Below are 16,169 nucleotides of genomic sequence, written 5' to 3' on the forward strand. Positions count from 1 at the left end.
TATATCTGATTTTTATAATCAATGAAACAATATACGTTATGACTATAATTTTAGATTCCTGTAAGACTACATAATAGGAAGTAGAAAATTTAATTATATAAGCTTGAACCAAACAAAGTTGTCATTTTTGTAGGTCAAACATGGTTGAATATCAGCAGTTTCACTGAGTTTAATGAAATATTTAAGAGAAGAGGTAGATAGGAGGAACCAAGAGGAAAGGAGACAAATGCAACATGGAGAATACAGTAACACCTAGGAAAAGAGGATGAGTTTATACAGATTGCCTATTGGCCATAAATAATTTTAGAAAAGTCTTGATATATAGGATTACTTAATAACTTGATATACAAGTTTGGCAGTTATTAAGAGCATAGTAAGGTTTACAGAGACTAATTTTCCAAAAACTATATGCAAGTTACTGCACACTTCTCTTTCAAGATTAGTAACACTCCTGTCCTATTTGATTTATTGGTCATCTCTTCCTAGGAGTCTCCATAGAAGCACTGAAGGCTCAAATACTGGCTCTATACTTGCTAGCTGTATCACGTAGGGGAAGTTAAGATGAATATTTCTGTGTTTATTTCCTCATTGGTAATATGGGGATAATATCATCTATTTTACAAATTGTTTTGAAGAATAAATAAGTTAATGCACGTACAGTGTTTGGAACAGTGATTTTATAGATAGTCCTTGCTATCATTTCTCCAAATGATGTGTATTTTACTGCTCAGAATGTTGATAGTGAGCCCTGTAAGCAGCATCTAAAGGAGCCAATTCACTGTAAATCGAATATACATCCCTTAGTTCCTGTTCCTTCAAAAGAATATTTTGTACTCAAGAAATGTTGCTCTGGTTTTAAAAGCACTTCTAATACTCAAATGCCTTCATTGGCTATTTGTTTTTACTCAGCTCTTAGGCATAAAAAATGTTCATTTAGATCAAATCCTGAAACTGTTCCTTTCCCTACTACTGTGTCCCATCTTTAGGCCAAGCTGGTGCAGCAGCAAAAACACTTCCAAATTTTCCTTTTCCCAGACACCTAACAGAGCTCAGACAAGTTGCTCTGTGAGCCATCACAGTTTGTACATTAGTTTTACCCGTAGCATATTCTCCTTCAACCATTAATTTAACACACTAATTTTATTTTAAATTCTTTTTTTAAGTTTATTTGTTTTGAGAGAGAGTGCGCGTGCACATGCATGAGTGGGGGAGGAGTGGAGAGAGAGAGGGAGAGAGAACCCCAGCAGGCTCCACGTGGGTCCTGGGCTGGGTCCATTTCAGGAACTATGAGATCATGACCTGAGCCATGATCGAGTTGGACACTTAACCGACTGAGCTACCCAGGCCCCCCTCAACAAACTAATTTGAGCACTATGACCCCTTAGGTGTTTCATATTAAATCACTGACCTCAGAACGACCCCAGGGAGGTGGCATCTCCACTTTATTCAGACTCTCATTGGTGAAGAAACTTGCTTAGGATCATATGGTGTCTTCTACCATACAGAATGGGTGGCTTAAATAACACATTTATTTTCTCACAGTTCTGGAGGCTGGAAGTCCAAGATCAAGGTGTTGACAGGTTTGGTTTTTCCCGAGCCTTTCTCTTTGGCGTGCGGATGGCCACCTCCTAGCTGTGTCCTCACATGGTCCTCCCCAGTGTGCACATCCCTGGTGTCTCTCTCTGTGTGCCCCAAATTTCCTCTGATAAGGACGCCAGTCAGATTGGATTAGCTTTACCCTCACAGCCTCATTTTAACTTAGTCACCTTTAAAAGGCCCCATCTCCAAATAGAGTCACATTCTGAGGTGCTGGCTGGGGTTTAGGGCTTTAACATCAAAATTTTAGAGGTGCACACAACTCAGCCCACAAACACAGGGCTATTGTGTGGCTCAGTCAGGATTTGGACCAAAGGCTGCCTGGCTTGCAGGGAAATTCTCTTTCAGGGGGTGCACGATGTACTGGAGAGCTTTAGATTAGAGGCCGACAGAGGTCATTTGGGGGTATTTATGGAATCCCTAAGTGTTGGGAGTGGGGCTCTAACAGTCAACAAGATAATTCTTGGTTTCAATAAGTTTATAATCTACGTTGCAGGTGGGGAGAGGGGGGAACAAAAATGGAATAGGCAATTATATTAACCTCTGTAAAATACAAGTAGGAACAATTTGTGGGGATTATTCCACACATGGAGGAAATGCAAAAAAAAAACAAAAAAACAACACTTTGGGAAGTGGTTTTGCTAAAAACCAATTTTTGATAGTTTTGTCCTAAAGTTGGTATTAAGAGTTTGCAGAAGTGGCGGCCGGTGGGGGGCGGGGGGGGGGGATGGTACGGAAAAACCACATGGAAATCAATGACCTCAGAGCACAGTTCCAACATCTGGCTGCGACAGAACGCCAGCGTGGAGCAAGCTCGGGAATGACAAGACGCAAACACGGAGGCTGCACCGCCCCTCGCTTCCGGAAGGAAAAGGCGCAGCGACTATACGTAGGGCTGTGAGGCGGGACTTCCGCCCTGAGCAGCTATTAAATGGAAGCGGAGACCGGTCTGCCCAACCCATTTTGTGTGGATTTACGCGTTAACTCTACGGGACAGTCGGTGTTGGGGGACCCCCTGGCTGTTTGGTCTGCGTACTCCCCTCACTGCTCTTCCGCTAAGAGGGCACACATTTGGGCCAAACCTTAGGAGAGCGGAGGACTGGCGCCTCCCTGACGCCGGCCATTCTCTGGGCTCCCGCCTTTCTTCCGTGAGGCACTGTCAGCCGCCAGGAAGTGCCGTTTTCGCCGGTGCCGGTTTTCCCTGGAAACCCTGTATTATTTTCCACCTTCCCTGGGTGGGAGCAGGGGGAGCCCCGCCCGGGCCCCTGCGGTGGTGCAGGCTGTGGTAGGATCGGAATAGAAGGTCTCCCGCGACCCCGCCGCCGAGTGTCGCTGGAGGCCTCATGGGGGTCCAGGGGCTCTGGAAGCTGCTGGAGTGCTCCGGGCGGCAAGTGAGCCCGGAGACGCTGGAAGGGAAGATCCTCGCCGTGGGTATCCTTAACGCATCGTCGGTTCTCGGGTGCAGGGACCCGCGTCAGGCAGTTACTCCCGGCTCCCTTTTTTGGGCCCGGCGTGGTGTTGGCAGGGCGACGGTCTCCCGCGGGGTAGCAGTGGCATCTCCTTCGCGACGTTTTTTCTTCAAGTGTCTGCTTTCCCCCGCTTTGCAGGAGTGCCACGCTGGGCTGCAGTCCTCTGGTTTTATTACTTAGGGGCAGTGCTTTCCTCCTCTCGTCTGCAAAGTGGAGGTAGTAATAGTATCTGCACGCGGGGTTGGTATGAGGAGTAAAGGGGTTATTTAAGTGAAAGCTTAGTTAATATTGTAAAGGTTAAAAGCATCGGTCCGTTTGGGAGGTCAGCGTGGAGTTAAATGAGGCGGACTTCCTACCGGTAGTGTTGCTCGCGGGTCCGGAGTCCTGGTCCACTGCTCCACTTACGCGTATTAGAGAGAACAAGGATAGTGTGGACAGGTGTTTGACCTTTTTTTCTTTTTCAAAAGTAACTTTTACAATTTTTTATTATGAGTTTTGGACTAGGGAATTCATGTAGTACAACAGTGAAAAGATTTCAAAAGGTACACAGTGGCCTTTTTTTTTTTTTTTTTAAACCTCCCGTCCTCTGTGATAGGCTTTTATTTTTTTCAACGTTTTTTTTTTTTTTTTTTTTTTTAATTTATTTTTGGGACAGAGAGAGACAGAGCATGAACGGGGGAGGGGCAGAGAGAGAGGGAGACACAGAATCGGAAGCAGGCTCCAGGCTCCAGGCTCCGAGCCATCAGCCCAGAGCCTGACGCGGGGCTCGAACTCACGGACCGCGAGATCGTGACCTGGCTGAAGTCGGACGCTTAACCGACTGCGCCACCCAGGCGCCCCTGTGATAGGCTTTTAAAAGATTGTCGTTTGTGCATATGTCTGGCTGGTTTTGTGTGTGTCTTTGAAATTAAGTGTTTTTCTGCTTTATCAAAACCTGTGAATGCTGTTTCTGAAGTTTTGGTCTTTTTATAAGTTAAGCATCCTCTCCCTCCTCCTCCTCCTCCTTCACCTTTGAGTGGCTGTTCTGGAAGCTGGTGGTACCTTGTGCCAGTCCCTAGGTGGGCACAGGAGCTGTAATCTAGGAGGACAAGAGTCCTGCAAATACTTGCTGTCCGCGGTAAATGCAGTTTAAGAGTATGTGGGAGTCCTGCGGAAGGGGCCACTGAGCGAGGAGCTGTCATTTAGTGTGGAGACAACTTGTACACGATGTGACACTGATAGTTTTTCAAATAAAGTAAGATGATGATTATATTTTCTGCAGTGTGAGTAATCTTGAAATACACCCATAATGAGTTTTGCCTTGCTTAAAAGTTTTTGAAGGATACCTTGTATCGGGGAAAGGGAAAGTCTGTTGTTATTTTAAAGCAACGCGCTATTGCTGCCCTCTAGTGGTTCTTCACTGCTTTCTGAAGATTTTCTTCATAGAACTCTATGGGAAGGAAAGCAGTTTTCGGTGACAGGAACCCTTCAAACTTCAGCAAAGACTTAGGCATTTTATGTGGCAGCCTCAATGAAGAATTGATGATTCGTAAAATCACTGAGCTGACGCATGAAGTTCAGCATTCTGATTTTCTGGGAAAATCAAAGTAAGGAAGGTAAAGCATTTAATTTAGAATTCAGGTGACCTGTGTTTTAGATGACTCGGGAGCTCTTTTGGGACATGAAATAATTTTCATGAGGTTATTAAGTTTGTCTGAAAGAACAAACCATTTAAAGAGGACTATCAATAATCCTCCAGTTATAAATACAAGTATATATATATATATGTGTGTGTGTGTGTGTGTATAAATATATATATGTAAAAAGAATATTTGACTGCTGTCCTATAATTGATTTTGCTTTGTTTCATTTTCTTTTTTTATATTTATTTTTTAATTTACATTCAAGTTAGTTAGCATATAGTGCAACAATGATTTCAGGAGTAGATTCCTTGATGCCCTTTACCCATTTAGCCCCCCCCCCCCCCCCCCAACCCCTCCAGTAACCCTCTGTTTGTTCTCCATATTTAAGAGTCTCTTATGTTTTGTACCCCTCCCTGTTTTTATATTATTTTTGCTTCCCTTTCCTTATGTTCATCTGTTTTATATCTTAAAGTCCTCATATGAGTGAAGTCATATGATTTTTGTCTTTCTCTGACTAATTTCGCTTGCATTAATACCCTCTAGTTTCATCCATGCAGTTGCAAATGGCAAGATTTCATTCTTTTTGATTGCTGAGTAATACTCCATTGTATATATATACACCACATCTTCTTTATCCATTCATCCATCGATGGACATTTGGGCTCTTTCCAGCTTTGTAACATTTTCATGGGAATTCAAATTCAAATACCTGACCTATATTCCAATATTTTTGTCTTCTATGTTAATGAAGAAATTTTCCATGACACATTATGTTCATAATTTACTCTTGGATCTTTAAAATACATTTTTTTAACCATCTGTGGATGAGTGCCTTGTTTATTTATATAATCTAAATGCATCTAATAATAATTAACGGTTTAACTTTTGACTCTTGTGGACCTTAACATTTGTAAACTGCATTTAACTCTGTTAGCAAAATATTATACTCTCTTTAGGCTATACATACTAATGGAGATTAAATCTTAAATCACCTAACAATAGAACTAAAGTAATTTATCTTTTGTTTCAAAATGTTATTGGTCCTTTGGCTCTTATCTATGAAATGATTCTGGCTTTGCTGCGGATTTAACTTTTTTCCAGCCCTGGGATGAATTTAATGCTCCTTTTTTTTAAAATAAACTTATTGAAATTAAGCAAGTCAAAATATGCAAATATTTTCAGAATGCCTTATTTTATATAATTTTAAAAAGTAATTTCAAGCTGGAGCTTTCAACCCTAGCTGAGACCACTTAAGATTAATTAAAAAAAAAAAAGATTCATCTCAGTATCTTTGATTTAGAATTTTAGGCATATCTATGAATTAAAAGTTTCCTATCCAGTTTGAAGAGTTGAGAGCCACTGATCTGAAATTAGGTTTTCTCATTGATCATAACATTCAAAATAATGGTTTAAGTAGAAACTTAATACTGTCCAACAGTGTAGCAACCAGAAACAAGCCAGGCAGAAATATTTTATCCAATACAGTATAGGACTAAGTCAACACCAAATCCTACTTCCAAGGTAGATCCTTTATCCTGCCACTTCTTGTCTCCACCATTGCTGTGTGCTTTTACTAGGGATGTTACAATTAGTTTATTCCTCACTCATCCACTGGGGTGATCTTTAAGTCACATTCCGGTGGCTGCACATGCACATCAACTCTGTTGCTCCTTTGGCTCAGATCTTGCCACGTTGTCCTTCAGTGGAAGCATGCTTCTTTCTTAGGGCATTCACATTTGCTGTCCCTCTTGTCTCACTGTTCCTCTTGTTCATTCAGGACTCCACTATTTCTTCACATAGGCTTTCCCTAAGTAAAGAGCTACTGATCCCCGCCCCCCTTGTCCTTTTACTCTGCTCTATTTGCTTTTTTTGTATTATATCTATATGTATTATAGTATATCTATAATATATAATATGTATCTATTCATTTTTCTTCTATTTTATTGTTCATCTTCCCCATTGGAGTGCAAATTTCTTGGAGATGGATACCATATCTGTTTTGTTCAGGGCTATGTTTACTGTTCTATCTCAAGATCTTGGGATCTTAGCCTGGCACATAGTAGCACTCAAATATAGGAATGAATATAATAATAGCTTGCTTTCCACTATTTTTTTCATAGTATTTATTAAGTTAATTGTTGATTGGCCTAATTTGTTTTACAGTTATAAATTAGGTAATATACATTCATTTAAATACTTGACTGTTCAACTCATTTAATAGCAAGTATTTGTTGACTCCTATATGTCCTGTGAAAGGGGAGCAGTGCACAAAAACATGGTCTAGACAAGGCATGGAGCCCATGGTTTGGTTTTCCCCTCCACTACATTGTCAACTCTACAAGGGCAAACTCCTTGTTTTGTTCAGTGCTATATCCTCAGTGGGTTTTCTGCCACATAATAAGCAATACGTTTTGAATAGGAGCACATAAGTGGAGGTCTTTGTCTGGGCTGAGGAAGTGACACATAGACCGGGACCTATGAGTTGGAGATAACTAGGCTAAGAGAGAAACTCAGGCAGAAGAAGGGGCATGTGAGAAGACCCTGGAGGCAGGAAGGGATTACCTTCAAGACGGGCTGAAAGGTGGAATTGATAGGATCTGGTAGTGTTTGGATGAGGGGAGTGTAGGGGATGACATTCAGTGATCTGACTCCAGTGAACAGGTTTCACTGTAATGGGGACGTAAGCAGCCTGGTAGAAAAGACCTGTGTCTAGTTTTGATCATGTGAAGTTGGGAACATCTGTGAGGCATCGGGTAGAGGTGTCATCTAGGCCATCTAGTCTGAGGGTCAGGACAGAGCTCACGTAGGGAGAGGGTGTGGTGTGGGGGTGCTGAGGTGGCCTAGGCAGCCCGTGCAGCAGGAGGAGGGGAGAGGGCCTGAGGGAGAGCACTGCTGAAGCCAGGCTTGAGTGGAGAATTAGAGGAGCTGGCAAGGAGATTGGGAGGGGCAGACCCGGGGATGCATCCCTCTGTCGTGCGGACACGTAGGAAGTAATTTGATAAGAAGCAGTTTTTACAAAGGTTAAATATAAGCGAACTCCAGGAAGATGTAAGTTACTTGTAATTGCAGAAGAGATAACTATTGTTAATATTTTGGTAACTGAACTTCTAGTTTTTTATATTTAACGTATCCTGTATGTTATAAAATGTAATTATGCATTCCGGAGTTTTGTGACCTGTTTTGTCTCCTTTAATATTTTGTGATTGTCTTTCTTATCACTATATATGCTTCTGTAGCTTCCAGTTTTGAGGGCTCTTTGGTATTTCAGCAAATCAGTATATCATAATTTAGCTTAAAGATCTGTTGGAAACCTTTTACATTGTTTTTCATGTTTTTATTACTGTAAACATTCATGAAAGTAACTCTTATTGTAAGTCTATGATGATTTTCTGAGGACTAATGTCTGGAAGAAGTAGTAAAATAGAATGCAAGTTTTTACATTTTTTTGCTATGAATTGCCAAATTGTTCTCCAGAAGAGTTGTGCTAATTTATGAAAATTCTGTAGAGATTATTAGTTTTCTTTAAAGAAGCAATTATTTGCAATTAGATTTTCTAAAAGGACACATCTATTGATGTAAGATTTTAAAATTCAGTATGTGAACAGTAGTAACAAGGGTTCAAATAAAATTAACTGATTTTAGGTAGATTCCATCAGGGCTAAACATTCTCCAATTTCAAATGAATTGTGATGAGTGCTTAGTTTCAATGTTTAGATGATACCGGTTATTGGGAAGTTGAAATTGTGGGGGTGAGGGAAGAAAGTCCAAAATCTTTCCTTTAACAATTCTGCCAGATATTAGCATTTGGTTGAACCAGGCACTAAGAGGAGTCCGGGATCGCCATGGGAACTCGATAGAAAATGCTCATCTTCTCACTTTGTTTCATCGGCTCTGCAAACTCTTATTTTTTCGAATTCGTCCTATTTTTGTGTTTGATGGGGATGCTCCACTGTTGAAGAAACAGACTTTGGTAAGAGTCATCTGTTTTTTTTTTTTTTTTTTTTTTCTTTTTGCATTCTTAGAGAGAAAGAAAAGTTCGGGGCACCTGGGTGGCTCAGTCAGTTGGGTTCTGACTCTTGATTTCAGCTCAAGTCATGACCTCGCAGTTGTGGGATTGGGCCCTTGTGTTAGCCTAGAGCCTGCTTGGGGTCCTCTCTCTGCCCCTCCCTTACTTGTGTATGAACGCATGCTCACTGTCTCTCAGAATAAATAAACATTTAAAAAAGTTCATGTATAATTTTAATTTTCTCTTTATTTTTTATTAAAAGAATTTTTTTTAAATGTTTACTTTTGAGAGACAGAGCATGAGCAGGGTAGGGGCAGAGAGAGAGAGGGAGACACAGAATCTGAAGCAGGCTCCAGGCTCTGAGCTGTCAGCACAGAGCCTGATGTGGGGCTCAAACTCACGAGCCATGAGATCATGACCTGAGCTGAAGTTGGAGGCTTAAGCGACTGAGCCACCCAGGCTTCCCAACACTTTTTCTTTTAAAAAAGGATTATTTGTGAGAGTACCTCCTGGGTGCAATGCTAAAATTCAATCTTTAATAAAACTACTAAAATTCTTACACTTGGGATTTTTCCTTCTAGAGTATCTTTGTAGCTGTTCTATGCACGTTTCAGCTATGCTGCTGAGCGCTACAGAGAACCTGTTGGGGAAATGCTCTGAATCTGAGATCGTGGGTCCCCAGTGTTTAAACACTGATGGGATGTTAGGAATAGGTGGTTTTGTGTGGTGCCAGGTGTGATTAAAGTGGATTATCGAGGAAGGAAATTAGCCAGGATATAAAACAATGATAATGAGTTCCTTCTTTCCTTCCTTCCTTCCTTCCTTCCTTCCTTCCTTCCTTCCTTCCTTCCTTCCTTCCTTCCTTCTTAGAACAAGAGTGGGGAAGGGGAAGAGAGAGACAGAGAGAGAATCCCAAGCAGACTCTGTGTTGTCAGTGCAGAGCCTGACTCTGGGCTTGATCCCACAAACTGTGAGATCATGACCTGAGCCTAACTCAAGAGTTGGATGCTCAACTGACTGAGCCACCCAGGCGCCCCAGGAGTTTCTTTATTCTGAAAGTAGTTTCAAACAATGTTGGAACAAAGGCGTGAACTTTGGAGTAATTGTGTATGCCCCAAATGATAGCACCAATTTGGACATAGGACTTTTATGTGTTGAAAATGCCAGCTCATCACTTCATAATTACATTGGACAGGCATTGTCTAAGTAAGTGAGAATATAGGATAAAAGTAAGGATCTGCAGTAGCTTGGGGATATTTGTTCCCTCAGTAAAAGGTGTAGATTCGCATGTTGCAGTTTTAAATTATCCAGGATACACTGTATCAGGCACTCCTTGGAAGGATTAGACAGGAAAGAACTCCAGAATTTATCTAAAGTAAACAACATCTCCCCAATTCCCCTGCCCCATGATTAAAGGTGTTAGCTAACACTACTGTAGTAATCATTTTGTAATATATAAATGTATCAAATCAACACATTGTACACCTTACACTTCCACAGTGTTACATCTTAATTTAGAAGGGAAGAGAATGTTTTGTGTTTCTTCCTTATATTCTACCGTAAGCATGGAGACTATTCTGTTTTTTCCTACTTGGACATTACTTACAAGATACTTCTCTATAATTTAAGATTTCTTATGATATAATCTTGGATGTTGAGGGACGGGGTGGCATCTGAGTAATGTTATTTTATAAAGGCCAATAGCAGAAATTGGTTTTGGCATAACAGTGATTTTTACAGAATACATTAGTTAATTGATATAATCCTTTGGAGAAGCATTTACTTAACTATATTGTTAAGTTTTAGGCTTCTGGGGACATTAAAGAATATTTAAAAGAAACTGAAAATAAATTAATCGTTTCCCAAATACTGTATACTAGTTAGTTCTTTTAGTAATCGCTAGATGGAAACTCGGTGTGCTTTACATATCAGAGACCTGAACATTTTCACTGATAAACAAGACTTTGGAGGAAATACTAAAGCATCCATAGTCTGAAAGCTCAGACAAACCACATTCTATAGAAAAAATTAGAGAAATATTTTTAATATACTAATACCCTGAAATAGAATCCTCTACCCTTTCTTTTCACAGGCTAAGAGAAGGCAGAGAAAGGATTTGGCAACCAGTGATTCCAAAAAAACTACAGAGAAGCTTTTGAAAACATTTTTGAAAAGACAAGCTATCAAAACTGCCTTAAAAAGCAAAAGGCAAGAAGCAAATTGCATTAATTTTAAAGACTTAAAACTTTTAATTTTTTGTTGGGTTAACACTGTCCCTAACCTTAACTCAGCAGATAATAGGTGGTAACATGAGAGGGGTAAGTGCGGTGTCCATTTGACCTGGTAATTTGAAGTTGTGAAAATTCTCTGGTGGGTGTCAGCTTTGATAAGGAGAGAAAAACGGCTGTAATGATGCATTGCGTGCACTTTGTACTTGTACGAGGCATGTGTCCATGCCTGTAGCCGAGGCCCTGGCCGAGGTGCTGGGGAGCTGCCCTCATTCTCTCCAGGCCATGCTTACTTCCCACCTCAGTGGCCTGGGCAGCCAGGTCAGCAGCGAGAAGTCTGTTGCCCTGTGTCTCCCCTCTTCTCACCTCCTCAACAGGGCTTGTGTCGTCAAAATCCTGACTTAAAATCCTAAATCCCGTTACCTGTGTCGAAGTCTGTGTGTGTTTTTCAGAGATGAAGCGCTCCCCAGTCTTACTCAAGTTCAAAGAGAAGATGACCTCTATGCTTTGCCACCTTTACAGAAGGAGGAAAAAAACAGGTAAATGTTTAACTATTTACAAATAGTAATTGTCTGTGTATTTAGACAGATTTAAATCTTTGGGTTTTATCTGCATGATGAGGCATGTGGGAATGAATGCAACTGAAAATGCATTCTCTGTCCCTTTTAGAATGTTTTTCATTTTTCATTCTAACTTGTACTTGTGTTTTGGCGGTTTGTGCTGATTGTTCTCTTCTTTCTGCAGACCCCGTGTTAGCACTGTTGATGTTTCATTCATACACATGTTTCTTACCCTTTGCATACACTTGCTGTCTCTACCTGTTTCTCAGCCCGTGTCTTCTGTCTCCTACCATCGTGCTTAGAGACCACACGCAGCGTCCTCCTCGCTAAATCCAGTAGACACTTTGCAGGCCTCAGCTGACCGCACTTTTCAGCCGCGTGTGACACGGTGCCTGTGCTGTCCAGCTACCTGGGAACCTTTCTGGCCACTCTTTCTCACGCCCCTCTTCCTCTGGCACTTCCTCTCGCTCACTGTTAATTGTCACAGCTTCTGTGGTTGGAGTGTGCCTCTGCCCCTACCTGCCCCCATACCTTTCCCAGGGGTTCCTGAGACCCCAAGTAGCTTTTGAATCAGGCCATTTCTGTTTATCTTCATCACTGCCACCATCGTCCTTTCTTGCAATTACCGTAGTGTCTTCTACACTTCTTTCTCTGTCTTTGTCTTTGGTTGGTCTTACCCTTGGCTGGAACTCCTATCCACCATGCTCAATCTCTTCTTTATAGTGTAGAATCTGTTAAAACCCAAATCTGATGTCATTGTGTAGCCTAAAACACTTCCTAGCTTCTCATTTCTTGAGGATAAATTCCAGCCCCTTAATCACATGCTTCCCATCCTCACCACCTGCTGTTTTTATTTTATTTTTTTTCCAATATATGAAATATATTGTCAAATTGGTTTCCATACAACACCCAGTGCTCATCCCAAAAGGTGCCCTCCTCAATACCCATCCCCCACCCTCCCCTCCCTCCCACCCCCCTTCAACCCTCAGTTTGTTCTCAGTTTTTAACAGTCTCTTATGCTTTGGCTCTCTCCCACTCTAACCTCTTTTTTTTTTTTTTTTTTTTTCCTTCCCCTCCCCCATGGGTTTCTGTTAAGTTTCTCAGGATCCACATAAGAGTGAAACCATATGGTATCTGTCTTTCTCTGTATGGCTTATTTCACTTAGCATCACACTCTCCAGTTCCATCCATGTTGCTACAAAAGGCCATATTTCATTCTTTCTCATTGCCACGTAGTATTCCTTTGTGTATATAAACCACAATTTCTTTATCCATTCATCAGTTGATGGACATTTAGGCTCTTTCCATAATTTGGCTATTGTTGAGAGTGCTGCTGTAAACATTGGGGTACAAGTGCCCCTATGCATCAGTACTCCTGTATCCCTTGGATAAATTCCTAGCAGTGCTATTGCTGGGTCATAGGGTAGGTCTATTTTTAATTTTCTGAGGAACCTCCACACTGCTTTCCAGAGCGGCTGCACCAATTTGCATTCCCACCAACAGTGCAAGAGGGTTCCCGTTTCTCCACATCCTCTCCAGCATCTATAGTCTCCTGATTTGTTCATTTTGGCCACTCTGACTGGCGTGAGGTGATATCTGAGTGTGGTTTTGATTTGTATTTCCCTGATAAGGAGCAACGTTGAACATCTTTTCATGTGCCTGTTGGCCATCCGGATGTCTTCTTTAGAGAAGTGTCTATTCATGTTTTCTGCCCATTTCTTCACTGGGTCATTTTGTTTTTCGGGTGTGGAGTTTGGTAAGCTCTTTATAGATTTTGGATACTAGCCCTTTGTCCGATATGTCATTTGCAAATATCTTTTCCCATTCCGTTGGTTGCCTTTTAGTTTTGTTGGTTGTTTCCTTTGCTGTGCAGAAGCTTTTTATCTTCATAAGGTCCCAGTAATTCACTTTTGCTTTTAATTCCCTTGCCTTTGGGGATGTGTCGAGTAAGAGATTGCTACGGCTGAGGTCAGAGAGGTCTTTTCCTGCTTTCTCCTCTAGGGTTTTGATGGTTTCCTGTCTCACATTCAGGTCCTTTATCCATTTTGAGTTTATTTTTGTGAATGGTGTGAGAAAGTGGTCTAGTTTCAACCTTCTGCATGTTGCTGTCCAGTTCTCCCAGCACCATTTGTTGAAAAGACTGTCTTTTTTCCATTGGATGTTCTTTCCTGCCTTGTCAAAGATTAGTTGGCCATACTTTTGTGGGTCTAGTTCTGGGGTTTCTATTCTATTCCATTGGTCTATGTGTCTGTTTTTGTGCCAACCACCCGCTGTTTTTATACCGTGTACAGGCAGGCTTTCTTTCCTTGTTTCCACATGTTTATAGAACTTCGGTTTCTGCCTGGAATACTTCTCTGCATGAATGTTCCTCATGCCCTACAACTAGACCTCTCACTTACTTGGGGCTCAGGGCAATCAGTGTAATTGCCAGATTCCAGAATGCTTTTAGGACCCCCCAGATTGGAGAGAGGTGACTCTCCTTATTACTCTTCTCTTGTGGTGGAAGTTACTAGATCATACTGTAATTGCTCACTCACACGTGTCCCCTCCAGACTGTGGGAACAAGGGCAACCCATGTCTTGCCATCTTACTCACCCTTGTAGCCCCTGTAGCTAGCAGCCCCTTGCCTCAAGCAGTATTTTCATAAGTCATTAAATCATAGATACTGTAAACGTATGCTTGGCTTTCAGTTCAGAAGAAGAAGACGAAAAAGAATGGCAAGAAAGAATGAGTCAGAAACAAGCATTACAGGTACATACGTAATTTTTGAATTCAGAATATGTTCTACCATTTGAAATGAATGACACAAAAATGAATAATGAGGTGGCGTGAATTTATGAAAGTTCCTGAAAAACAGACGCCTTCTTTACTGTGCATGTGTGTATAAGTGTGCACGTGTGAATATACGTATGAGTACACATGCGCCCACGCACATTTATGTGGAGTTGGTTGGCCATTATGTATATCCAGATATCCAAAATAAGCCATCTTTCCTTTACAACCAACCAACCAACCAACCGACCAACCCACCAACAAATAGTAATGCATACCTGTGTAAAAATATAGAAAAGGTAGCACCCATAAATGACTTCAGGTAATTCGGTATATGTTAGTCCATTCTCCCTCCCTCCTCATTTCGGTTGAGTACCTGTGTGTGTCTGGGTACATCTGTATGTGACAGGTATACATGTATGCATACATGTGTAACCAAGTCTGTGCTTAGGTTCCACTCGCCCATTGCCGTGTAACTGGGTGACGTGGAAATGGTTATTTGTGTGTCGTCTTCTCTCCCTGTTCCGGGGGTTGGTGAGCTCAGCGAGGCAGTGCTGTCTGCATGACTGCCGGGTAGATGCAGATGGACTGTAGCTGGGGCTGGAGCCCCCTCCAGGGCTTCCTCACTGCATGTCTGCCGGTTGACGCTGTCAGTCAGAACACCTGCCTGGGGCCTCTTCGTGTGGCCTGAGCTCGTTCACAGTGTGGCACTGTGTTCCAGGGGCTGGCATCCCAAGAGCCAGTGCCTGGCAGGGCCCTGTGGCCTTTTCTGGCCGGCTTCAGAAGTCGTGCAGTCTCCCCTCTTGCACGTCCTGTCTGTGAGAAGCTGGTCCACCCCCTATTTAAGGGGAAGGATTACATGAAAAGAGGGATCAGAGAACGTGTGGTCATGTTCTAAAATCATGACCACACACGTTTTAATGGATGACATTTTTATGAATTGTATATGTCTATACATAAGAATTTTATGAATTGTATATGTCTATACAAGTTTTTAAAATTTTTTTCAAGTTTCTTGAATAGTGGGTAACATTCTTTGATTCCCAACTTTACTGGTCTTTTATGTTCCTCTTGTTTTGGTACATCTGGAAAAAGACCTTTGAGCTAAAACCTCAGGCTCAGGATCCCTCAACTTGTAGAGGTTCTGCATTATTAATGTAGTGAAAGATCGCAGTCTTGGTGAAGACATGAGCACTGTGGTCAGAAAGTCCTGCATTTAAATGTGGGCCCTCCTGTTCACTAGCTGTGTGATCTTAGACATAGTAACTTCTCCAAGGCTGGCTGGCTGGTTTGCTTTTCTTTCTTTTTTTGTAGAGGAAAAATAATAATGATGCTTCTTCAGAGGGCTGCTGGGAACATTACTGAGGGAAAAGCATGGGTGTTGTGAGCATGACTGGCCTGTCCTCAGTGCTGGCTGCTTTGGACATACACAATACACCATGCCTACATACAGGAAAGCTAACTGTATTATTTTATTTTCTTTATAGAAGAGTTTTAAAGCACTTTTGGTAATTAGTTAAAATTTAGAAAAGTTTTATACTTTTTCATGTCTGTGAATTTTTCACTTTTTATTTCACTTTTGATCATAGGTTAAGACCAAAGCAAAACTAATCTAATTAAGGGAGTTACAAATAATGTTTAAAGATCAAAGGCTCATCCCTGCCTTAGGGCCTTTGTACTTGCTGTTCCTGCAGCCTGGGATGTCCTGATCAGGCTTGTTGGTGTCTTTCGAGTCCCTGCTCACAGGTCATTTTTTAATGAGGTCTTTTCTGTCTACCAGTAAATGTTTTTTCTCTTCCTGTTCTCCTAATCAACTCTCTTAATCAGATTAACCTGCTTTATTGTCTTGTTCATTCACTTATTTATTTATTTCATTATTAAGTCTTTAGTTCACTCCTAAGAGTAGGGACTTTATC

The 16,169-nt window shown here is 41.5% G+C and overlaps 1 protein-coding gene across 2 annotated transcripts in view; it reads left to right on the forward strand.

The window, feature by feature from the left end:
• The window catches only part of LOC122214870 (basic immunoglobulin-like variable motif-containing protein), an 80,360-nt gene that overhangs the window by 44,095 nt on the left and 20,096 nt on the right, over positions 1 to 16,169 (forward strand). Inside the window, exons 1-5 of one of the 2 annotated variants that reach the window (XM_042930106.1) lie at positions 2,517 to 3,027; positions 8,482 to 8,657; positions 10,786 to 10,901; positions 11,374 to 11,460; positions 14,172 to 14,232. In XM_042930106.1, coding sequence (XP_042786040.1) covers positions 2,940 to 3,027; positions 8,482 to 8,657; positions 10,786 to 10,901; positions 11,374 to 11,460; positions 14,172 to 14,232 — 528 coding nt within the window. In that variant the 5' untranslated portion in view covers positions 2,517 to 2,939. Of the gene's footprint in view, positions 1 to 2,516; positions 3,028 to 8,481; positions 8,658 to 10,785; positions 10,902 to 11,373; positions 11,461 to 14,171; positions 14,233 to 16,169 lie in introns of those variants that run through there. The other variant, XM_042930112.1, reaches the window with a different exon arrangement.

The sequence above is a fragment of the Panthera leo genome, chromosome A1, assembly GCF_018350215.1.
Source record: "Panthera leo isolate Ple1 chromosome A1, P.leo_Ple1_pat1.1, whole genome shotgun sequence".
Lineage (NCBI taxonomy): Eukaryota > Metazoa > Chordata > Mammalia > Carnivora > Felidae > Panthera > Panthera leo.